The following is a 21088-nucleotide window of genomic DNA, read 5'->3' on the forward strand; positions in this document are numbered from 1 at the left end:
AGCCTTGCTAAAATCAAGATACACTACATCAAACACGCTACCCTCATCGACCCTCCTTGTTACCTCCTCAAAAAAATTCACAATCGAGTTAAGTCAGACACGACCTTCCCTTAACAAATCCATGCTGACTGTCCTCGCTTAATCCATGTCTTTCCAAATTAAGATTTATCCTGTCCCTCAGAATTTTTTCCACCACCACCAAGTTTAGGCTGATTGGCCTGTCATTACTTGGTCTATCAGTAACCAGTGATATGCCAGAGAGCAGTGCTGGGACCCCAACTATTTACAATCTATATTAATGACTTGGAGGAAGGGACTGAGTGTAACGTAGCCAAGTTTGCCAATGGAGGAAAAGCAATGTGTGAGGAGAGAACACAAAATCTGCAAAAGGACATGGACAGACTAAGTGAGTGGGCCAAAATTTGGTAGATGGAGTATAATGTTGGAAAGTGTGAGGTCATGCACTTTGGCAGGAAAAATCAAAAAGCAAGTTACTATTTGCAATCTTTCTCCATTTAAAGTGCTGCAGTACAGCGGGACCTGGGGGTACTTGTGTATGAAACACAAAAGGTTAGTGTATGCAGGTACAGCAAGTGATCAGGAAGGCCAATGGAATCTTGGCCTTTATTGCAAAGGGGATGGAGTATAAAAGCAGGGAAGTCTTGCTACAGTTGTACAGGGTATTGGTGAGGCCACACCTGGGATACTGCATGCAGTTTTGGTTTCCATATTTACGAAAGGATATACTTGCTTTGGAGGCAGTTCAGAGAAGTTTCACAAGGTTGATTCCAGAGATGAGGGAGTTGACTTATGAGGAAAGGTTGAGTAGGTTGGGCCTCTACTCATTGGAGTTCAGAAGAATGAGGGAATGATAATCTTATCAAAATGTGTAAGATTATGAGGGGGCTTGACAAGGTGGATGCAGAGAGAATGTTTCCACTGATGGGGGAGACTAGAACTAGAGGGCATGATCTTAGAACAAGGGTATGCCCATTTGAAACTATACTTCCAAGTTTTGTCATCTGGAAATTTTGAAATTGTGCCCTGTACAACCAAGTCCAAATCATTAACATACATCAAGAAAAGAAGTGGTCCTAGTACCAACCCCTGGGGACCACCACTTTATACCTTCCTTCAGTCCAAAAAACAACTGTTTACACTGCTCTCTGTTTCCTGTCACTTAGCCAATTTCATATCCATGCTGTTAATGTCTCTTTTATTGGAGCGGCGAGCCTGAGACATTGTGGCACCCCGCCCCCGACCTGCGATAGAACAGCTCTGCAGGTCGGGCTACAAAAGAGCTGGAGCGACGTACCACTTCAACCTCCAGCACGAGCTGCTCCAAGGATTTTGAGCTGGGTGACGTCAAAATCCTGGTCGCCGTTTTGGAGCGTGGACAGGAACAGCAGCAGGGCCCAGGTACAGAAGAATGGGAAGGTCGGGGCGGATGAGCAGCGAGTATTTGTGGCGAATGTTTATGGCGGAGGTGTGGCGAATGCGGGTACGAGGCCCAGGGGCAGCATTGGCCAACCTACACGGATGTATGCGTGCGCGCTAGGTCTATGCAGCAGAGCAGGTCTCCAGTCGTCTTGGTTAATTGTTGCCACTGGACCAAGACCTAGCTTTGTCAAGCCTGTGTGGTGGCTGGTGTGCAACGGTCAATAAAGGACCTAAATATTCCAGGTCCCGAACTACATGTTGAAGGATGGAAGATGCCTGTGCGTGGGTTTTTTTCATGTGTGGTGGTTGTTGCACACCAGTCACCACACTGGCTTGACAGAGCTCGGTCTTGGTCCAGTGGCAAGGATTGACCAAGACGACTGGAGACCAGCTCTGCTGCACGGACCTAGTGTGCATACACATCGCAATATGGGCTAGCCCATGCTGCCCTGGGCCCTTGCCTCCTGGGCTCCGATCACATCGCTCTTCAATCCCGCGCCGCTCCTGCTATACCTGCCTATGCACCAATCACCAACATAGATTATGGTGACATCCAATCCAGTTGCCCTCTTCATTGTCGTCGCCCTCCTGCACCAGATGCACTGCTCCCTGGAGTGGTATGCTCCTTTTAAGGCCCCGACTTGCCACGGATGTTCACGCACAGGTCAGGGCTGTGCCTTTCTAGTACCTCTATCAATTTTTATCCCATCCAATATCTCAACTACCTCCTCTTTCACTGACTTTGGCAGCATCTAGATGCAAAGTACTAATTTAGTCCCACAACCATGCCTACTGCCTCTATGCGTAGGTCTCCTTTTTGGTCCCTAATCGGTCTCTCTGCTCTTCTTACTACCTGTTTACTATTTATATGCCTACAGAAGTCTTTTGGATTCCATTTTATATTAGTTGCCAGTCTACTCTCACTTGTATTCTCAACCTGCCATCTGTCATACACCTCCTCTTTCTGCTTCATCTTACTTTCTCTTGTCATCCAGGGAGCTCTGACTTTAGCTACCCTACCTTTCCCTTTCCCACCGGGGCGGGGGGGGGGGGGGATGTACTTCAACTGTACCCGAACCATCTCCTCTTTAAAGGCAGCCCATTGTTTGATTACAGTTTTTCCTGCAAATTTTTGATTCTAATTTATCCAGAACAGATCCATTCTCAATCCACTGAAATTGGCCTTCCTCCAATTAAATATTTTTACTCTAGATTGCTCCCTGTCCTTTTCCATAGCTAATCTAGCTCACGCCACTGGGAGTAATTCTGCCTTTGAGATCCTGCTTTTTAATCCCTTTCTTAGCTCCCTGAAATCTGCCTGCAGGACCTCATCCCTCGTTTTACCTATGTCATTGATACCAATATGGACCATGGCCTCTGGCTGTTCACCCTACCCACTCAGTTGTAGGGGATTCAATAATTCTAACACTTTATGCTTCCCCATCTTCTCCCTTTGGACAGCCTCCTGCTCCAAGGTGCTCTGATCAACATTCTAGCTGTCCTTCATTCTTCTCCTCACAGTTAGCAAGTACATTGTACTTGGATAGGATCAGTTTCTGCAGATCCTCATTATCTCACCTGGGTTCCCCTTACTCCACAGCATTGGTCACACCAAACCCCTTCTGATCCTGCACCTGTCTACGAGGTGTGACTTGAGGTCCAGATACTCTTCCCTCTCTATTATGCAATTTGCACTGCAGCTCAACGACTGAGCCGGCGAAATTTGAGATGGAAACATCTGCAGATGTGTTCAATCGGGACAGTCTTGCTGATCACAAACTCCCACATACTGCAGTCTAGGCATACAATCTGCTCTGCCATACCTTAAATATATTTATTTATAAGTAATTAAGTTTTAGTCTTTTTATACACTGTGTTAAAACAGTGACTAAAATTTTAAGTACTGTCTCAAACTTACAGGAATCACTACAAATATGAGAAAAAGGAGCACCAAATTCCCAATCCGTTCACGTTGCAATCTGTGCTTCAGCAGCCAGTCTGCTACTGCACTAGTCAGCCAGGGCGTAAAGTTCCTGCTTGCCCATTCATTAACAGCAAAAGGGTGTCCTAGCCAATATATATATATACCAACAGGTTATTCATCTCTGCAGTGTGTGGGATCCCAGACACTGCACAGTAATTCTTTGGCTGTGAAGTCTTCTAGATATCTTGAGACACATAAGGTGCTACATCCTTGCATGTGAATCTTTAGCCCTGTGTCCCTATCTCTGGATGCTGTCAGTTAGTTGGGACAATTGAGTGTCAAGTTGGAGAGAATGTCCTAAGGTGACAGCCGTCCCGGTTAAGGGATAGGCTGAATAACAATGTTAGAGGAACAAGTCAAAGGCCCCACCCACCACCTCCTTTGTTCAATATTACTTGCTGTGGATTTCTCCCAGGGTTTTTTTTGCTCATGAAGGTGAGGGATGTTCTGTTTTGCCATAGTTTGATTTTCTACACTTTCTGTCTCTGAGTCAGATCACCAATTAATTTAACGTCGAGGAACTGGATCGAGAGTTCAGCCTGGGCTGATTGAAATCCAAGTTCACCCTTCTGTTCCCTCAAGAAAAACACATCTCCCCTCAGACACTCTACTGTGTGAAACCAAGATTACAATGGAATATACTTTCTGTTTACAATTAACAGGCAGGAGTCACTGCAAGAAGCAGATCATTACAGCACTCTGTCTGTACACGAGAAACAAGAAGTTATTACACTGAGTTGTAACAATTTAATGACTGAAATGTCCTCAAACAGGCAGAGATTTTAATATAAAACCACTACTGCCACAGTGTTAATACACACCAGCTTCCACTTATACTGTGTAATGTTAAAACAATTGAATCAATCCAGAGAAATCAGAAGAAAAATTCCATTCCATTACCTGCTCCTCAGTTAGTGCAATTTGAAAGACACAAATAAATCCTACACCAGCAAAGCCTCAGCGTCTCAAGCAAACACTGCATTAGTGATCTCCTTTAAAGACATTAAATTACTCATTGTTAATACAAAAATATACATAGACATCAAAATTAGTGCCAGCTTTTTGAGCTGAGAGCCAGTCACTGGGATAGTGCAGCACAGCAACTGCCCAATAACCTGTAGTAATGAGACTAGTACAAAACTGCCAATATCAAACTCTCTCAAAACAGGAAAGTGGGTCATCGCAGGCCCATGTGGAACCTCCACTCATCCACCTGGAGCCAATGTTGTAGTCGCTTATTTCAGATATGCATAAATCTTCTCGCATGCCTTTCAGGAGCGATTGAGCCACGATGGTAGACAGAACTTTGCAGGTTCCAATAGTGGCCCCAGGGTATTGAGACCAGAGCAAATGTGCAAAATGGTCCCTTCTACCCCTGGGAGGAATGTGCAAGTACAGTTTTCCCCACCCCAATCTTGCTGCTCGAGACTTGGTTCTAGCTTCTCAGTGAACACAAGGACACATCATCAAATTTAGAACATGAATAAGCTCTGTCTCCATCAGTGTCGGGCTAACCTCACCCTGGCTTCTCAATGTTAGACAAGGCGGCTGGAGGGACAAGTGATTAGCAAGAAAAGGGGTCTGGAATCTGGGACACCATTTACTGACACTAAAACTTATTGAGTTGTACAAATACAGCACTTTCATCATCATTTCTATTCTTTCACAGATAGATAATGTACAAGAACACAGGCCACATCCAATACCCCATTAGGTAGCATTAAGTTAGTACAGCACTGAGGGGGAAGAGGTTCCACTAACAATGCATGGTTCTGACCAGAGGGTAGGGAGTCTTTTACAATATTATTTAAAAGAAGAAAAATCAGTCTCCCACCTTGCTTGCCTTCAATATAGTTATTGTGCTGCTTTGCATTTTTGATGAGGGCCAGCAGAGGCTTTTTATAAAGGGCCAATTTGTCCAAAGATCTATGCTCTGTCTACCAGCATTAGACAGGGCTTGGAATGGAGTGTGGGGGCTGGAACTTCAGGTGGTGTTGGAGGAACATTGCTGCAGCAGCAGTGCGTGGCAGGTGTCGCACACACGCACTGGTTTCGGAGAAGAGGGCAGAGGAAGCTCGTTGTCGGAGCAGGCGTTGCAGAAGATTTCCCCGCAGTTTCTGCAGTGATGCTAAAAAGAGGACAATTACAGAAATCAGCTTCAACGACACTGCTGCAGTTACATATTTCACTTCACATTAAGAAAACCTTACGATCAGCGACATTTATATGATGCCTTTAACATAAGAAACCATCCCACGGCGCTTCACAGGAGTGTTAGCAGACAATAATTGACTTAGCCAAAGAAGGAGACGGGTGACTAAAAGCTTGATCAGAGATAGGTTTTAAGGAGGTGGAGTGGTTTAGGGAGGGTTTTCCAGAGCTTAGGGCCTCGGCAGCTGAAGGCATGGCCGTCAATAGTGGAGCAAAGAAAATCGGGGATGGATAAGAGGCCAGATTTGGAGGAATGCATAATTCATGAAGGGATGTAGAGGGGCAGCAGATTACAAAGACAGGGAGGAGTGAGGCCAGGATGAGGATTTTAAATTTCAGGTAGGTCTGCGAGCACAGGGATGATGGGTGAATGGGATTTGGTGCGAGTTAGGATACAGGCAGCAGAGTTTTGGATGAGTGGAAAATGGAAGGCCAACCGGGAGAGCGTTGGAATAGTCGAGTCTAGAGGTAACAAAGGCATCGATGAGGGTTTCAGCAACAGACAGGGTGGAGACGGGCAATATTAAGGAGGTGGATTTTGTGATGGAGAGGATATATGGTCGGAAGCTCACCTCGGGGTCAAATATGACACCAAGGATGCGAACAGTCTAATTCAGCCTGAGACCATAACAAAATTTGTAGTGGGGATGGAAGACAATGGCTTTGGTCTTCCCAGTATTTAGTTGGAGGAAATTTCTGCTCATCCAGTACTGGATGTCAGAGAGGCAGTGTGACAAATCAGACAGTAGAGGGGTTGAGAAAGGTGGTGATGAGATGGTGCTGGGTGTCGTTAGCGTACATGTGGAATCTGACGTGGTTTTGGATGATGTAATTTGTGACTTTGCTAAGGGCCGTTCAGGGACGGAAACCAGATTGGAGGGGTTCAAATGTTAAGTTGCTGGAAAGATAGGCAAGGATTTGGCAGGCGACAACACATTCAAGGACTTTGGAAAGGAAAGGGAGGTAGTTTGCTAGGATAGAGCTTTCCAAATTTTCCTCAGGCTTCTGCAGGAAAATGGTGAGGACAGGATTGGTGTCGGGTGTAAGCTCCCTGCTGACACTGATGGTCTATGCTCATACTCTTGGGAAAGATACAGAAAGGTGCTTAGTACCTGTGAGAGAGAAGTCAGCCTCAGGCAGCACCTCCAGAAGGAGGGGAGGACACCAGTGGGAATAAGCTGCAGCTTCACAAACATTTCTAAAGCAAGTTTCAGCATCAAACAGTGATAGAAATTTATGGCACAGAAGGAGGCCATTCAATCCAGTGTGTTTATGCTGGCTGCAAAAGAGCCATCCAGCCTAATCCCACTTTTCAGCTCTTCGGCACTTCAAGTGCATATCCAAATACTTTTTAAATGTGATGGTGGTTTTTGCCTCTACCACCCTTTCAGGCAGTGAGTTCCATACCTCCACCACCCTCTGGCTGCAATGAATTCTCCTCAACTCCCCTCTAATCCTTCTACCAATTACTTAAAATCTATGCCCCCTGGTTATTGACTTCTCTGCTAAGGGAAATAGGTCCTTCCTATCCACAGGCCCCTCATATTTTTATAAACTTCAATCAAGTCTCCCCTCAGCCTCCTCTGTTCCAAAGAAGAAAAAAAACCATCCTATCCTATCTTTCCTCATAGCTGAAATGTTCAGGTCCTGCAACATCCTTGTAAATCTCCTTTGTAACCTCTCTAGTGCAATCACATATTTCCTGTAATGTGGTGTCCAGAACTGCATGCAATACTCTAGCTGTGGCCTAACCAGTGTTTTATACAGTTCAAGCATAACCTCCTTGCTCTTATATTCTATGCCGCGACTAATAAAGAAAAGTATCCCATATGCCTTCTTAAGCACTGTATCTACCTGTGGATACAGGGATCTGTGGACATGCACTCCAAGGTCTCTCTGTTCCTCTACACCTCAGTATCCTACCATTTATTTCGTTTTTCCTTGCCTTGTTAGCCCTCCTCAAGTACATTACCTCACACTTCTCTGGATTGAATTCCACTTTTCATCCCACCTGACCAATCCATTGATATCTTCCTGCAGTCTACAGCTTTCTTCCTCAGGTCAACCATACGAGCAATTTTTGTTTAATCATGCCTCCCACATTGAAGTCTAAATCATTGATATATACTACAAAAAGCAAGGGATCTGGTTTTGAGCCTTACGGAACCCCATTGGAAACATCCTTCCGGTCACAAAAACACTCGTCGACCATTACCCTTTGCTTTCAGCCACTGAACCAATTTTGAATCCAACTTGTAACTTTCCCTTGGATCCCATGGACTTTTACATTCCTGACCAGTCTGCCATTTGGGGCCTTGTCAAAAGCCGTTAACGTAGTAAAACATCCCAAGACGTTTCATATGAGCATTATAGAACAAAATGTGACACCGAGTTACACAAGGAGAAATTAGAGCAGCTTGGTCAAAGGAGCGCAATAAAAGAATAGAGACGGAGAGGTTTAGGGAGAGAATTCCAGAGTTTAGGGCCTAGGCAACAGAAGGCACGGCCACCAATGGTTGGGTGATTAAAATCGGATGCTTAAGAGGTCAAAATTGGAGAAGTGTAGATATATCAGGAGGTTGTGGGGCTGAAGGAGATTACAGAGACGGGGAGTGGCGAGGCCACAGAGAGATTTGAAAACAAGGATAAGAATTTTAAGATCGAGGTATTGCTTAATCGGGAGCCAATGTAGGTCAGCAAGCACAGGGTGATGGGTGAACGGGACTTGGTGCAAGTTCGATACAGTTTAAAGCTCCCTCTACACTGTCCCATCAAACACTCCCAGGGCAGGTACACATGGGTTAGATACAGTGTAAAGCTTCTTCTACATTGTCCTATCAAACACTCCCAGGGCAGGTACACATGGGTTAGATACAGTGTAAAGCTTCTTCTACATTGTCCCATCAAACACTCCCAGGGCAGGTACACATGGGTTAGATACAGAGTAAAGCTCCTTCTAACTGCCCCATCAAACACTCCCAGGGCAAGTATGATGTGGGATAGGTGCCAAATTAAAGAGCAAATTTATGCTGTGGATTCACTCAGTAGGATGTGAATTAAAACTGCTCTACACTCATTTGAAGCTGGATTTGGTTGAGGGAGTTTTCACCAGTTTGGACTGGATTTGGCCCGAGGTAAAAGGTCACCTTGTTGAGAGTGGGAGCAGTACTTTACTGACGTTTGTTATAGGAATTGGAGTAGGCCATTCAGCCCCACAAATCTATTCCACCATTCAATTAGATCATGGCTGATCTGCACCTCAACTCCATTTACCTGCCTTGGTTCTGTAACTCTTACTATCCTTACCAGTTTTGAGATTTTCAATTGACCTCCAACTTCAACAGCTTTTTTGGGAAGAGAGTTCCAGATTTCCACTACCCTTTGTGTGAAGAAATGCTTCCTGATATCACCCCTGAATGGTCTAGCTCTTGTTCTGGGCTTCCCTCACCAGAGGAACTTTACCCTGCTGATAAGTTATTCTCAGTGTGTCACTTACCTTCCTCGTGGAGATGGAGAACTCCTTTTCACACAGTTTGCAGCTGGTAGCATCCCTGTCCTTCAGCCACACCAAACCCTGGAGATCCAAAACACAGTGCACGTTAATAATAAGTTTTATTTATATAGCACCTTTTTCACAACGTTATAGACAAAACAGATAAATTTGACACCGAGCCACAGAAGAAATTACGGCAGATGATCAAAAGCTTGTTTAAAGAGGTAGATTTTAACGAGCGTCTTAAAAGAGGAGAGGTAGCGAGGCGTAGAAGTTTAGGGAGGGAGTTCCAGAGCTTAGGGCCCAGGCAGCTGAAGGCACGTCCACAGATGGTTGAAGGCTGCGCTGGCGTACTGGAGGTGATGTTGAACCTCATCGGCGATGTCTGCCCTTGCTGACAATAGGCTCCCGAGGTATGAAAAGTGGTCCAGGGCCACGGCGTGAATCTTGATGGCTGGGGGGCAGTGCTGTGTTGCGGGGTCAGGTTGGTGGAGGACCTTTGTCTTACGGATGTTTAGTGCAAGGCCTATGCCTTCGGCTGCCTGAGGAAGAGACTGTTCGATCAGGCCCTCATATCTGGCACCAAGTTCATGGTCTACAGGGCTGTAGTGATACCCGCCCTCCTGTATGGCTCAGAGACGTGGACCATATACAGTAGACACCTCAAATCGCTGGAGAAATACCACCAACGATGTCTCCGCAAGGTCCTGCAAATCCCCTAGGAGGACAGACGCACCAACGTTGGCGTCCTCGATCAGGCCAGCATCAAAGCACTGACCATACTCCAGCATCTCCATTGGGCGGGCCACATTGTTCGTATGCAAGACTCCCAAAGCAAGCGCTCTACTCGGAACTCCTACACGGCAAGCGAGCCCCAGGTGGGCAGAGGAAACCTTTCAAGAACACCCTCAAAGCCTCCTTGATAAAATGCGACATCCCCACTGACACCTGGGAGTCCCTGGCCTAAGATCACCCTAAGTGGAGAAAGAGCATCTGGGAAGGCGCTAAGCACCTCGAGCCTCGTCGTCGAGAGCATGCAGAAAGCAAGCGCAGGCAGCGGAAGGAGTGTGCAGCAAACCAGTCTTCCCACCCACCCTTTCCTTCAACGACTGTCTGTCCCACCTGTGACGAGATGGTTGAGCAGTTATAATGGGGGATGGTCAAGAGGCCAGAATTTGAGGAGCACAGACATCTTGTGAGATTGTGAGGCTGAAAAAGATTACAGAGATAGGGAGGGGCAAGTCCTTGGAGTGATTTGTAAACAAGGATGAGAATTTTGAAATCGAGGCAGTGTTTAACTGGGAGCCATTGTAGGTCAGAAAGCACAGGGCTGATGCGTGATCTCGACTTGGTGCGGGTTAGTATACGGGCTGCTGAGTTTTGGATGAGTTCAAGTTTATGTAGTGTAGAATGTGGAAGGCCGGCCAGGAGTGAGTTGGAGTAGTCAAGTCTAGAGGTAAAGGCATGAATGAGGGTTTCAGTAGCAAAAGAGCTGAGGCAGGGGCGGAAGTGGGCAATGTTACGGAGGTGGAAAAAGGCGGTTGTCGTTATGCCGCGGATATGTGGCTGGAAACTCATTGCAGGGTCAAATATAACACCTAGGTTGCAAACAGTCTTGTTCACCCTCAGATTGATGCTAGGGAGAGGGATGGAGTCAGTGGTTAGGGAACGCAGTTTGTGGCGGGGATCAAAGATAATAGCTTCGGTCTTCCCAATATTTAACTGGAGAAAATTTCTGCTCATCCAGTACTGGATGTCGGACAAGCAATCTGACAATTTAGACACCAAGCCGGGGTCGACAGAAGTGGTGGAGAGGTAGAGCTAAGTATCGTCTGCGTACATGCGGAAACTGACACTGTGTTTTCAGATATCGCCAAGGGGCAGCATATAGATGTGAACTAAGAGGGGATCAAGGACAGATCCTTGGGGGACATCAAAGGTAATGATGCAGGAGTGGAAAGAGAAGCCATCGCTGGAGGTTTTCTGGCTACAATTAAATAGATAAGAATGGAACCAGGCGAGTGCACTCCCACCTAGCTGGACATTGGTGGAGAGGCGTTGGAGGAGGATGGAGTGGTCAACTGTGTCAAAGGCTGCAGACAGGTCCAGAACGACAAGGAGGGGTAGTTTACCTTTGTCACACTCACAAAGGATATCATTTGTGACTTTGATGAGAGCCGAGAGGACGAGACCGGGGAATTAGTAATGGGGAACATGAAAATTGTCATGTATCCTACATGGTTACTGCTTGTACTATTACAAAGTGTGCCACCAGAGGGCACTGCAGTGGGAGACTTGTAGGTTACCTGTACATGTGTGCCTGGCCTAGTATAAAAGGCAGGCCACCAGGTGTGATCCTCACTCTGGAGTTAGCAAATAAAGGTCTAAGGTCACTGTAGTTCAAGTACAACACATTGCCTTGTGGAGTCATTATTAGAGCATCTAAGGACACAACAATTGCTGACAAGATTACGAATTTTCACGCGAAAATGGCTACCCTTGGTACGTTACAGCAGTTCGCCGATGGTGATGATTGGGACACCTTTGTGGAGAGGCTCGACCATTTCTTCACAGCAAACGACCTGGCAGGTGACGACCCGGCCACACTGGCTGATAAGCACAGAGCTATCTTACTAACCAGTTGTGGGCCCACCGTCTATGACCTCGTCAGGGACTTGCTGGCACCAGCGAAGACAACGACCAAGACATACAAGGAGCTCGTAACCCTGATCCATGAGCAACTCAAGCCCAAGGAGAGCATCCTTACAGCCAGACACCGGTTCTGCACCCACGGACGGCCCGAAGACCAGGAAATCGCGAAATATGCCGCAGACCTCAGGAGGCTGGTGGCACCGTGCGAGTTCGGCAACCATCTCAACGAAGCGCTGTGGGTCATTTTTGTCATTGGAATTGGCCGTGAGGGCCTTCTTCATAAGCTACTGTCGACGGATACCACAGTCACACTGCATCGACGTGAGCCAGGCATTCATGACCTCGAACTGCGGCTCTAGGTAAATGACTCACCCTCAGGACTCAAACTCGGCAGGTACTGTGCACAGAGTGGTGCCGTTTAGAGGCTGGACTGTAGAGCGCGAACCCTCTCCGGGAAGAGAGAATAGGCCCCCGAGTCTCTTAACTCACGAGTCCACCGAAGGGGGCTAACCGAGTAGCTCCATGCTGGCGTTGTGGAGGGAATCATAGGGCTCACCAGTGCCGTTTTAAAGACTATATATGCAAAGGCTGCAGCACAAAGGGCCATCTCCAGCGAATGTGTGAGAAATATGACTCACTGTATCGATGAAGAGTCTGCAGATGGCCATGAATCCAGCGCAGATTATGAAACGATAGGCAGAGAGGCAGCTCAGCCCCACGATGTATATAGCATGTTTACCTGCACCACCGAGTGTTCCCCGCCGAAGATGGAAGTCGAGATAGATGGCGTTCCAGTCTTCATGGAAGTGGATAGGGGGGCGAGCCAGTCAGTAATGAATCAAGAAGCCTTTGAGAGGCTATGGGATAATTAAGCTGACCAGGTTGGTCCCGGCTGCGCATCTACAGCGACAAAATTATCCCAGTCGTTGGTGTGCGAATGTAAAGGTACTCCATGATGGCGCGGTGCACGTTACCTCTGTGGATTGTTGCAGGTGATGGACCAACGCTGTTCAGCAGAAGATCCATTGGAAGTGGGAAGATTTCACCCCTCCAGCGATCGACATCCTCCGCGATCGGAGGCACACCCGGCACCAGAGAGCAGACCAGCACAGCACCCGAGTCACAGACCGCTCAGCACGACCACGTGGAGATGATCCAGCTGAGACGACCCGAACACACCTTCCAGGCTCCAGTGGCAGGACTCCGGAGGAAGAAAATCGGATCCAGAGGCGACTTCCCAGCTTCGGTGGCAGAACCCGGGGAGAAGAGGATCACCGCAGTCGACATCGTGGATGGAGGAAAGATGGCACCCGAACCACGAGGTGAGGTGCTGAAGAAAAAGATGGCCGCGGCCGGACCACGGGGACAGCGCTGACGGAGCAACACGTGGCACCAAACGAAGAGGAGGATTGGGGTAGAGAAAGCAAGGCTCTCTTAAAGGAGGCCTACAACCCACTACAATTAAAGGGACAGTTCCACACACTCAAGCAATGTAATAGCAACTGTAAGTTAGAGACAAAATGTGTAATTGATGAGCAGATTTGTGTACATGCAATAAGCAAGGAAAAGTCGCACGATCATGTAAAATGTGTAAGTGATGATCAGAGTTGTATACATGCAACCAGTGAGGAAAAGTCGCGCAATCGGAACTAGAGTATCTACGTAAGGAACTATGTAAATAATGAAAAGTTGTGCGATGTAAGATTTCAACTGCCCGCTGCCAATGCAGCGGGCATACACCCATCAGGAGCCCACAAATCCAGCGAGCTATCAAATGCTGTAGCCTGCGTCCCGGGACCAGAGTTATGTACCATGGTGTGTGGCCACAAGCAACCAACACACATGAGCTGCAGAGCAAGCGCCCTCAGCAGGGCAACGGCACCGGTATCGATACCTTGCCCCTGATCGGCTCCATCTCTCAGGCACCCGACGGCACCAACCGCCACGAGCCTGAAAGAGCAAACTGTGCTAAGGTACAGCCCACACACCCCATTGCCAAGGCCATACCCGGAAACGAAGGACCAGCCAGGATCCTAAACCAAAACGCCCAGGCCAGCGAGTCAGCAGTTCCCTGTGCACTGCTAGACGACAGCTCCTCAGGGAGCAGCAGCGACCCAGGGCGCAAAGAAAGGACAGGGAGGTCACAGGCATCTGTGAACCTGCCCGACGCTAGGAACCACGGCAGCAGCCCCAAGAGCAGGCAACTTGAGCCAACCGGGTTCCCACTGCCAGTTTTGGGCACCGCACCGCCACCAGACTGCAGGGACACCAACCAGCAGTTCTGGAACTAGTTTGTCCTTACACACCGGTCACCGTACCGATAATGTATCTCACCAGTCTAACATACTTGCCTCACAACAGAACCACAAATGTAGTGCAACCTTGTTTACTTGAATGTATATGAATGCAATGAGCCTCTGGCATAATCTATATGTCAGGGGGTGGGGGGGGGGGGGGGAAAGAGAATGGAGTGGACAGGGACGCATACTAACAGCAATCCCCAGAACTCTACTGCACCAACCACTCACTCAAGATTGAAACAACCTGCCAAGGGTCAAGCAGATAGAGCCTATATAGAGCTAAGCCCAGAGCACGATCAATGCAGAGGCGATTTGCACTAAAGGCTGAGAGGAGAGTGATGTCATGTATCCTACATGGCTACCGTTGGTACTATCACAAGGTGTGCCACCAGAGGGCACAGCAGTGGGAGACTTGTAGGTTACCTGTACAGGTGTGCCTGGCCTAGTATAAAAGGCAGGCCACCAGATATGATCCTCACTCTGGAGTCAGCAAATAAAGAACTAAGGTCACTACAGTTCAAGTACAACACATTGCCTCGTAGAATCATTATTAGAGCATTTAAGGACACAACAGAGATGGCAGAAACTCTGAACAAGTATTTTCTATCAGTCTTTATGGTAGAGGTCACCAACAATATTCCAACAGTGGATAGTCAAGGGGCTATAGGGGGGTAGAAACTTAACACAATCACAATCACTAAGGAGGTGGTACTCAGTAAGATAATGGGATGGCTTGCATCCTAGGGTCTTAAGAGAAGTAGCGGCAGGGATTGTGGATGCATTGGTTGTAATTTATCAAAATTCCCTGGATTCTGGGGAGGCCCAGCTGACTGGAAAACTGCAAATGTTGTGCCCCTATTTAAAAAAGAAGGCAGACAAAAAGCAAGAAACTATAGACCAGTTAGCCTAACATCTGTGGTTGGGATAATGTCAGAGTCCATTATTAAAGAAGCAGTAGCAGGACATTTGGAAAAGCAAAATTCGGTCAGGCAGAGTCAGCATGGAATTCTGGGAAAGTCATGTTTGACAAATTTGCTGGAATTCTTTGAGGATGTAACGAACATGGTAGATAAAGGGGAACCAGTGGATGTGGTGTATTTGGACTTCCAGAAGGCATTTGACAAGGTGCCACATAAAAGGTTACTGCACAAGATAAAATAAAAGTTCATGGGGTTGGGGGTAATATATTAGCATGGATAGAGGATTGGCTAACTAACAGAAAACAGAGAGTCGGGATAAATGGTTCATTCTAGGGTTGGCAATCAGTAACTAGTGGGGTGCCGCAGGGATCAGTGCTGGGACCCCAACTATTTCCAATCTACAAAGGGACTGAGTGTAACGTAGCCAAGTTTGCGGACGAGACAAAGATGGGAGGAAAAGCAATGTGTGAGGAGGACACAAAAAATCTGCAAAAAGACATAAACAGGCTAAGTGAGTGGGTAAAAATTTGGCAGATGGAATATAATGTTGTGAGGTCATGCACTTTGGCAGAAAAAAAAATCAAAGAGCAAGTTATTATTTAAATGGAGAAAGATTGCAAAGTGCTGCAGTACAGCGGGACCTGGGGGTACTTGTGCATGAAACACAAAAAGTTAGTATGCAGGTACAGCAAGTGATCAGGAAGGCCAATGGAATCTTGGCTTTTATTGCAAAGGGGGTGAAGTATAAAGGCAGGGAAGTCTTGCTACAGTTGTACAGGGTATTGGTGAGGCCACACCTGGATTACTGTGTACAGTTTTGATTTCCATATTTACGAAAGGATATACTTGCTTTGGAGGCAGTTCAGAGAAGGTTCACTAGGGTGATTCCGGAGATGAGGGGTTGATCTATGAGGAAAGGTTGAGTGGGTTGGGCCTCTACTCATTGGAATTCAGAAGAATGAGAGGTGATCTTATCGAAACATATAAGATTATGAGGGGGCTTGACAAGGTGGATGCAGAGAGAATGTTTCCATTGATGGGGGAGACTAGAACTAGGGGGCATAATCTTAGAATAAGGGGCCATCCATTTAAAACTGAGATGAGGAGGAATTTCTTTTTTGAGGGGGTTGTAAATTTGTGGAATTCGCTGCCTCAGAGAGCTGTGGAAGCTGGGACATTGAATAAATTTAAGACAGAGATAGACAGTTTCTTACTGATAAGGGAATAAGGGGTTATGGGAGCGGGCAGGGAAGTGAACAGGAGTCCATGATCGGATCAGCCATGATCGTATTAAATGACGGAGCAGGCTCGAGGGGCCGTATGGCCGACTCCTGCTCCTATTTCTTATGTTCTTATGATAAATCTACATTTGGAAAGGCAAGGATTAATTAGCGACAGTCAGCACGGATTTATTAAGGGAAGATCATGTTTGACTAACCTGATTGAATTTTTTGAGGAGGTAACCCGGAGAGTCGATGAGGATAATGTGTACGATGTAGTGTATGTTGACTTTAGCAAAACTTTTGATAAGGTCCCACAAGTAAAAGCCCATGAGATCCAGGGCAAAGTGACAAGTTGGATTCAAAATTGGCTCAGAGGTAGGAAGCAAAGGGTAATGGTTGATGGATGTTTTTGTGACTGGAAGGATGTTTTCAGTGGGGTACTGGGTCCCTTGCTTTTTGTGGTATACATCAATGATCTAGATTTGAATGTAGGGGTATGATTAAGAAGTTTGCAGATGACACTAAAATTGGTTGATAATGAAGAGGAAAGTCATGGACTGCAGGAGGACATCAATCTACTGGTCAGGTGGGCAGAGCAATGGCAAATGGAATTTAATTGAGAGAAGTGTGAAGTAATGCATTTGGGGAGGGCTAACAGCAAGAAAATATACATTAAATGGTAGGACACTGAATTGTAGAGGAACAAAGGGATCTTGGAGTGCATGTCTACAGATTCTGATGGGATTGGACAGGTTAGATGCAGGAAGAATGTTCCAGATGTTGGGGAAGTCCAGAACCAGGGGTCACAGTCTAAGGATAAGGGGTAAGCCATTTAGGACCGAGATGAGGAGAAACTTCTTCACTCAGAGAGTTGTTAACCTGTGGAATTCTCTACCACAGAGAGTTGTTGATGCCAGTTCATTCAAGAGGGAGTTAGAAATGGCCCTTACGGCTAAAGGGATCAAGGGGTATGGAGAGAAAGCAGGAAAGGGGTACTGAGATGAATGTTCAGCCATGATCTTATTGAATGGTGGTACAGGCTCGAAGGGCCGAATGGCTAACTCCTGCAGCTATTTTCTCTGTTTCTATGTAGCAGGCCAGGTAGATAAGGTGGTTAAGAATGCATACGGAATACTTGCCTTTATTAGCCGAGGCATCGAATACAAGAGCAGGGAGTTTATGCTTGAACTGTATAAAACACTAGTTAGGCCACAGCTAGAGTACTGTATGTAGTTCTGGTCATCACATTAGAGGAAGATGCACTAGAGAGGGTACTGAGGAGATTTACGAGGATGTTGCCTGGACTGGAGAATTTTAGCTATGAGGATAGATTGGATAGGCTGGGTTTGTTTTCTTTGGAGGAGGCTGAGGGGAGACCTTATTGAGGTGTATAAAATTATGAGGGGTCCAAATGGAGTGTATAGGAAGGATTTATTTCCCTTAGCAGAGGGGTCAACAACCAGGAGGCATAGATTTAAAGTAATTGGCAGGATGGTGGGAGTCTGAAACTCACTGCCTGAAAGGGTGGTAGAGGCAGAGACCTTCACCACATTTAAAAAGAATCTGGATGTGCACTTGAGGTGCCGTAACCTACAAGGCACTGGACCAAGAGCTAGAAAGTGGGATTAGGCTGGATAGCTCTGCGCAGACATGATAGGCCGAAATGGCCTCCTTCTGTGATGTAATGTTCAGCCATGAACTCATTGAATGGCGGTGCAGGCTAGAAGGGCCGAATGGCCTACTCCTGCACCTATTTTCTATGTTTCTAACTTTCTATGATTCTAAGAAAAGGTTCTTTTCAGCCTCCAACAGTCCTTACTGGGATATTTTTCAAAATTATTTGTAGGAAAGCTTGAGGACAAATTTCAAGATCTTTATTCAGATAAAGTTTATATTCATTGTTTAAAACATGAGAAGATCTGAGTGATTGAGAGAGTGGAAAAAAGATCCACCTCAGATATGACACTACTAGTTACACACTTGATTCAGTTTTTTGTTTAAATTCTAGAATGAACTAATATAATACATTATAATAAATATTATTTATATTCAAATAATTATTTTAATGATTAATTTAATTAAGATTTTTAACGTTTTAACTACAGAAAATGTCCCTCTTTATCCAATTTGAGTTAATAAATGATTTGAACTTTTACTGTTTTGTAGCATCAGCATTTTGCTGTCACATTCTAATTAGTAAGCACAGTGAGAGAGTGATCACTGAACACTGAATTCAGAGCCCTCCTCTCGAAACTCCCAGTGTCTTCGGGCACATTCCCCATCTGCCCCTCATTGTCCACAAGCTGAGGGATATTAGGGATGGACAATTAATGCTGGCCTTGCCAGCAACGCCCACATCTCAGGAACAATTTTTTTAAACTCAAGGAATCCTCCACGAAGCCAAACCCCATATTCCTCCCCCACAGGTCTGACATATCTCTGTTCTCCCCCCACCTCCCTCCCTACCGGCCCGCTGCTGTGAACTGTAGGACCCTCACCCAGTTTTCAAAACCTCAGGACGATTCCCCCTTGCCCCAGTGCTGCTACAGCCCAGAGATTTCTCACTGTACAAACAACTCCCCATGCTGCTAAATACCAGGTCCCTCCCTCCAACTCATACACGTTGCATATTATCATATTATCCTCAGTTTATAAAGTATGAAGTGATAAAAAACTAAACACAGGTAAAGGTACCTTTCTTTATTAAATAGTAAAATTGCCGAGTGGGTCTCAAGGTTCCATCTGAAAGCTCTTAGATTTTAAAACCCCCTTTAAAAGTGCACAGTTCTGGTTGCCATATTATAAAAAGGATATAGAGGCACTGCAGAGGGTGCAAAAAAGATTTACAAGGGTGATACCAGAAATGCGAGGTTTTATCTATGAGGAAAGGATGAATAGGCTAGGTTTCTTTTCTCTTGAAAAGAGAAGGCTGAGGGGTGATCTAATAGAGAGAGGTCTTTCAAATTATGAAAGGTTTTGATAGAGTTTCCACTTGTGGGGAAGAGCAGAACTAGAAGCCATCAATATAAGATAGTCACCAAGAAATCAAATATGGAATTCAGAAGGAACTTCTTCACCCAGAGAGTGGTGAGAATGTGGAACTCGCTACCACTGGGAGTGGCTGAAGCGAATAGTATAGATGCATTTAAGAGGCGGTTAGATAAGCATATGAAGGAGAAAGGAATAGAGGGTTATGCTGATAGAATTAGATGAGGAAAGACGGGAGGAGGCTCGAGTGGAGCATAAACGCCGGCATGGACTATTTCTGTGCTGTATATCCTATGTAAAGTGTCTGTTGCCTGCAATATCTGTGGGGGCGCTGTGATTATCATTTATAAAAGACTTGGATTTATATAGCGCCTTTCATGACCACCGGACATCTCAAAGCACTTTACAGCCAATTAAGTACTTTTGGAGTGTAGTCACTGTTGTAATGCAGGAAACGCGGCAGCAAATTTGCACACAAGCAAGCTCCCACAAACAGCAATGTGATAATGACCAGATAATCTTTTTTTTATTGTGTTGATTGAGGGATAAGTATTGGCCAGGACACCAGGGGATAACTCCCCTGCTCTTCTTCGAAATAGTGCCACGGGATCTTTTACGTCCACTTGAGAGCAGACGGGGCCTTGGTTTAACGTCTCATCCGAAAGACAGCACCTTCAACAGGTGCAGTGCTCCCTCAGCACTGTACTGGACTGTCAGCCCAGATTATTTTTTTTGTGAACCCACAACCTTCTGATTCAGAGGCGAGAGTGCTATCCACTAAGCCATAGCTGACACTAATTAAAAGAACTGCCACGTAACGTTAGTTCCAAATCCAACACTGTGTATTCTCTCTCTAGTCAGTCAATCAGCATCTGTGTTAGCAGCACTCAGCTCCGTCATAATCATCCTGAGTGGCAGTGCAGGAAAATGGTAAAATCTCTTTTTTGGCCTTGGGATTGCAAGTTCTCCAAACTAACACCCATCCTGAATATAGGAGTTAGCAGCTGGAATAGAAGTTATCCCCCAGTCTCCCTGTCCAACATCAGACCTGAAATTTCCCCCCCACCCCCATATTTATTGATCAGTTTCCCCGCTCGTTTATTGATCAGTTTCCCCCCCTCGTTTATTGATCAGTTTCCCCGCTCGTTTATTGATCAGTTTCCCCCCCCATTTATTGATCAGTTTCACCCCTCATTTATTAATCAGTTTCACCCCTCGTTTATTGATCAGTTTTCCTGCCCTGTTTATTGATCAGTTTCACCCCTCGTTTATTGATCAGTTTCTTCCCCTCATTTATTGATCAGTTCCTTCCCCCCTCATTTATTGATCAATTTCCCCCCCTCGTTTATTGATCAGTTCCTTATCGGGGCAGTTACCAGCCTCTGATCTAATATGGGTGCCTTCTGTCACCATTCTCTCCCCTCCCCTGACTGTTGACTCACCGAGTGTCCATTTATTGCAGGCTGTTTTCTGATCACCCCTTCTCTGTTCCACCTGTGTTGGATTTCTCGGTGCTGGACCAATATGGAACCCTGACTGAAGGACTTTGCTTAGCATTCACACACAGAACCTAAGGGGGAATGCTCTGCTAACCGACCCTAAACCCCAAATGACTGTTGTGATCATACATTCCCCCCAACTGAAGGTTTTTTGGGTCTGCCTTCCTAGGACCTTAAGAAAAGTAGCAGCAGGGATAGTGGATGTATTGGTTTTAATTTACTAAAATTCCCTGGATTTTGGGGAAGTCCCAGCAGATTGGAAAACTGCAAATGTAATGCCCCTATTTAAAAAAGGAGGCAGACAAAAAGCAGGAAACTATGGACCAGTTAGCCTAACATCTGTGGTTGGGAAAATGTTGGAGTCCATTATTAAAGAAG

The 21088-nt window shown here is 46.1% G+C and overlaps 1 protein-coding gene across 1 annotated transcript in view; it reads right to left on the reverse strand.

Annotated features, from left to right (window-relative positions):
- Positions 1-4192: 4192 nt before the first annotated feature.
- rufy2 (RUN and FYVE domain containing 2) overlaps positions 4193-21088 on the reverse strand; it is a 119091-nt gene continuing 102195 nt past the window's right edge. The window contains exons 12-13 of the mRNA XM_070873893.1: positions 9132-9209; positions 4193-5552 (exon numbers count right to left, since the gene is read on the reverse strand). Of these exons, the coding sequence (XP_070729994.1) occupies positions 5409-5552; positions 9132-9209 (222 nt within the window). The 3' untranslated portion in view covers positions 4193-5408. The remainder of the gene's footprint in view (positions 5553-9131; positions 9210-21088) is intronic.

Source organism: Pristiophorus japonicus, chromosome 3 (assembly GCF_044704955.1).
Source record: "Pristiophorus japonicus isolate sPriJap1 chromosome 3, sPriJap1.hap1, whole genome shotgun sequence".
NCBI lineage: Eukaryota > Metazoa > Chordata > Chondrichthyes > Pristiophoridae > Pristiophorus > Pristiophorus japonicus.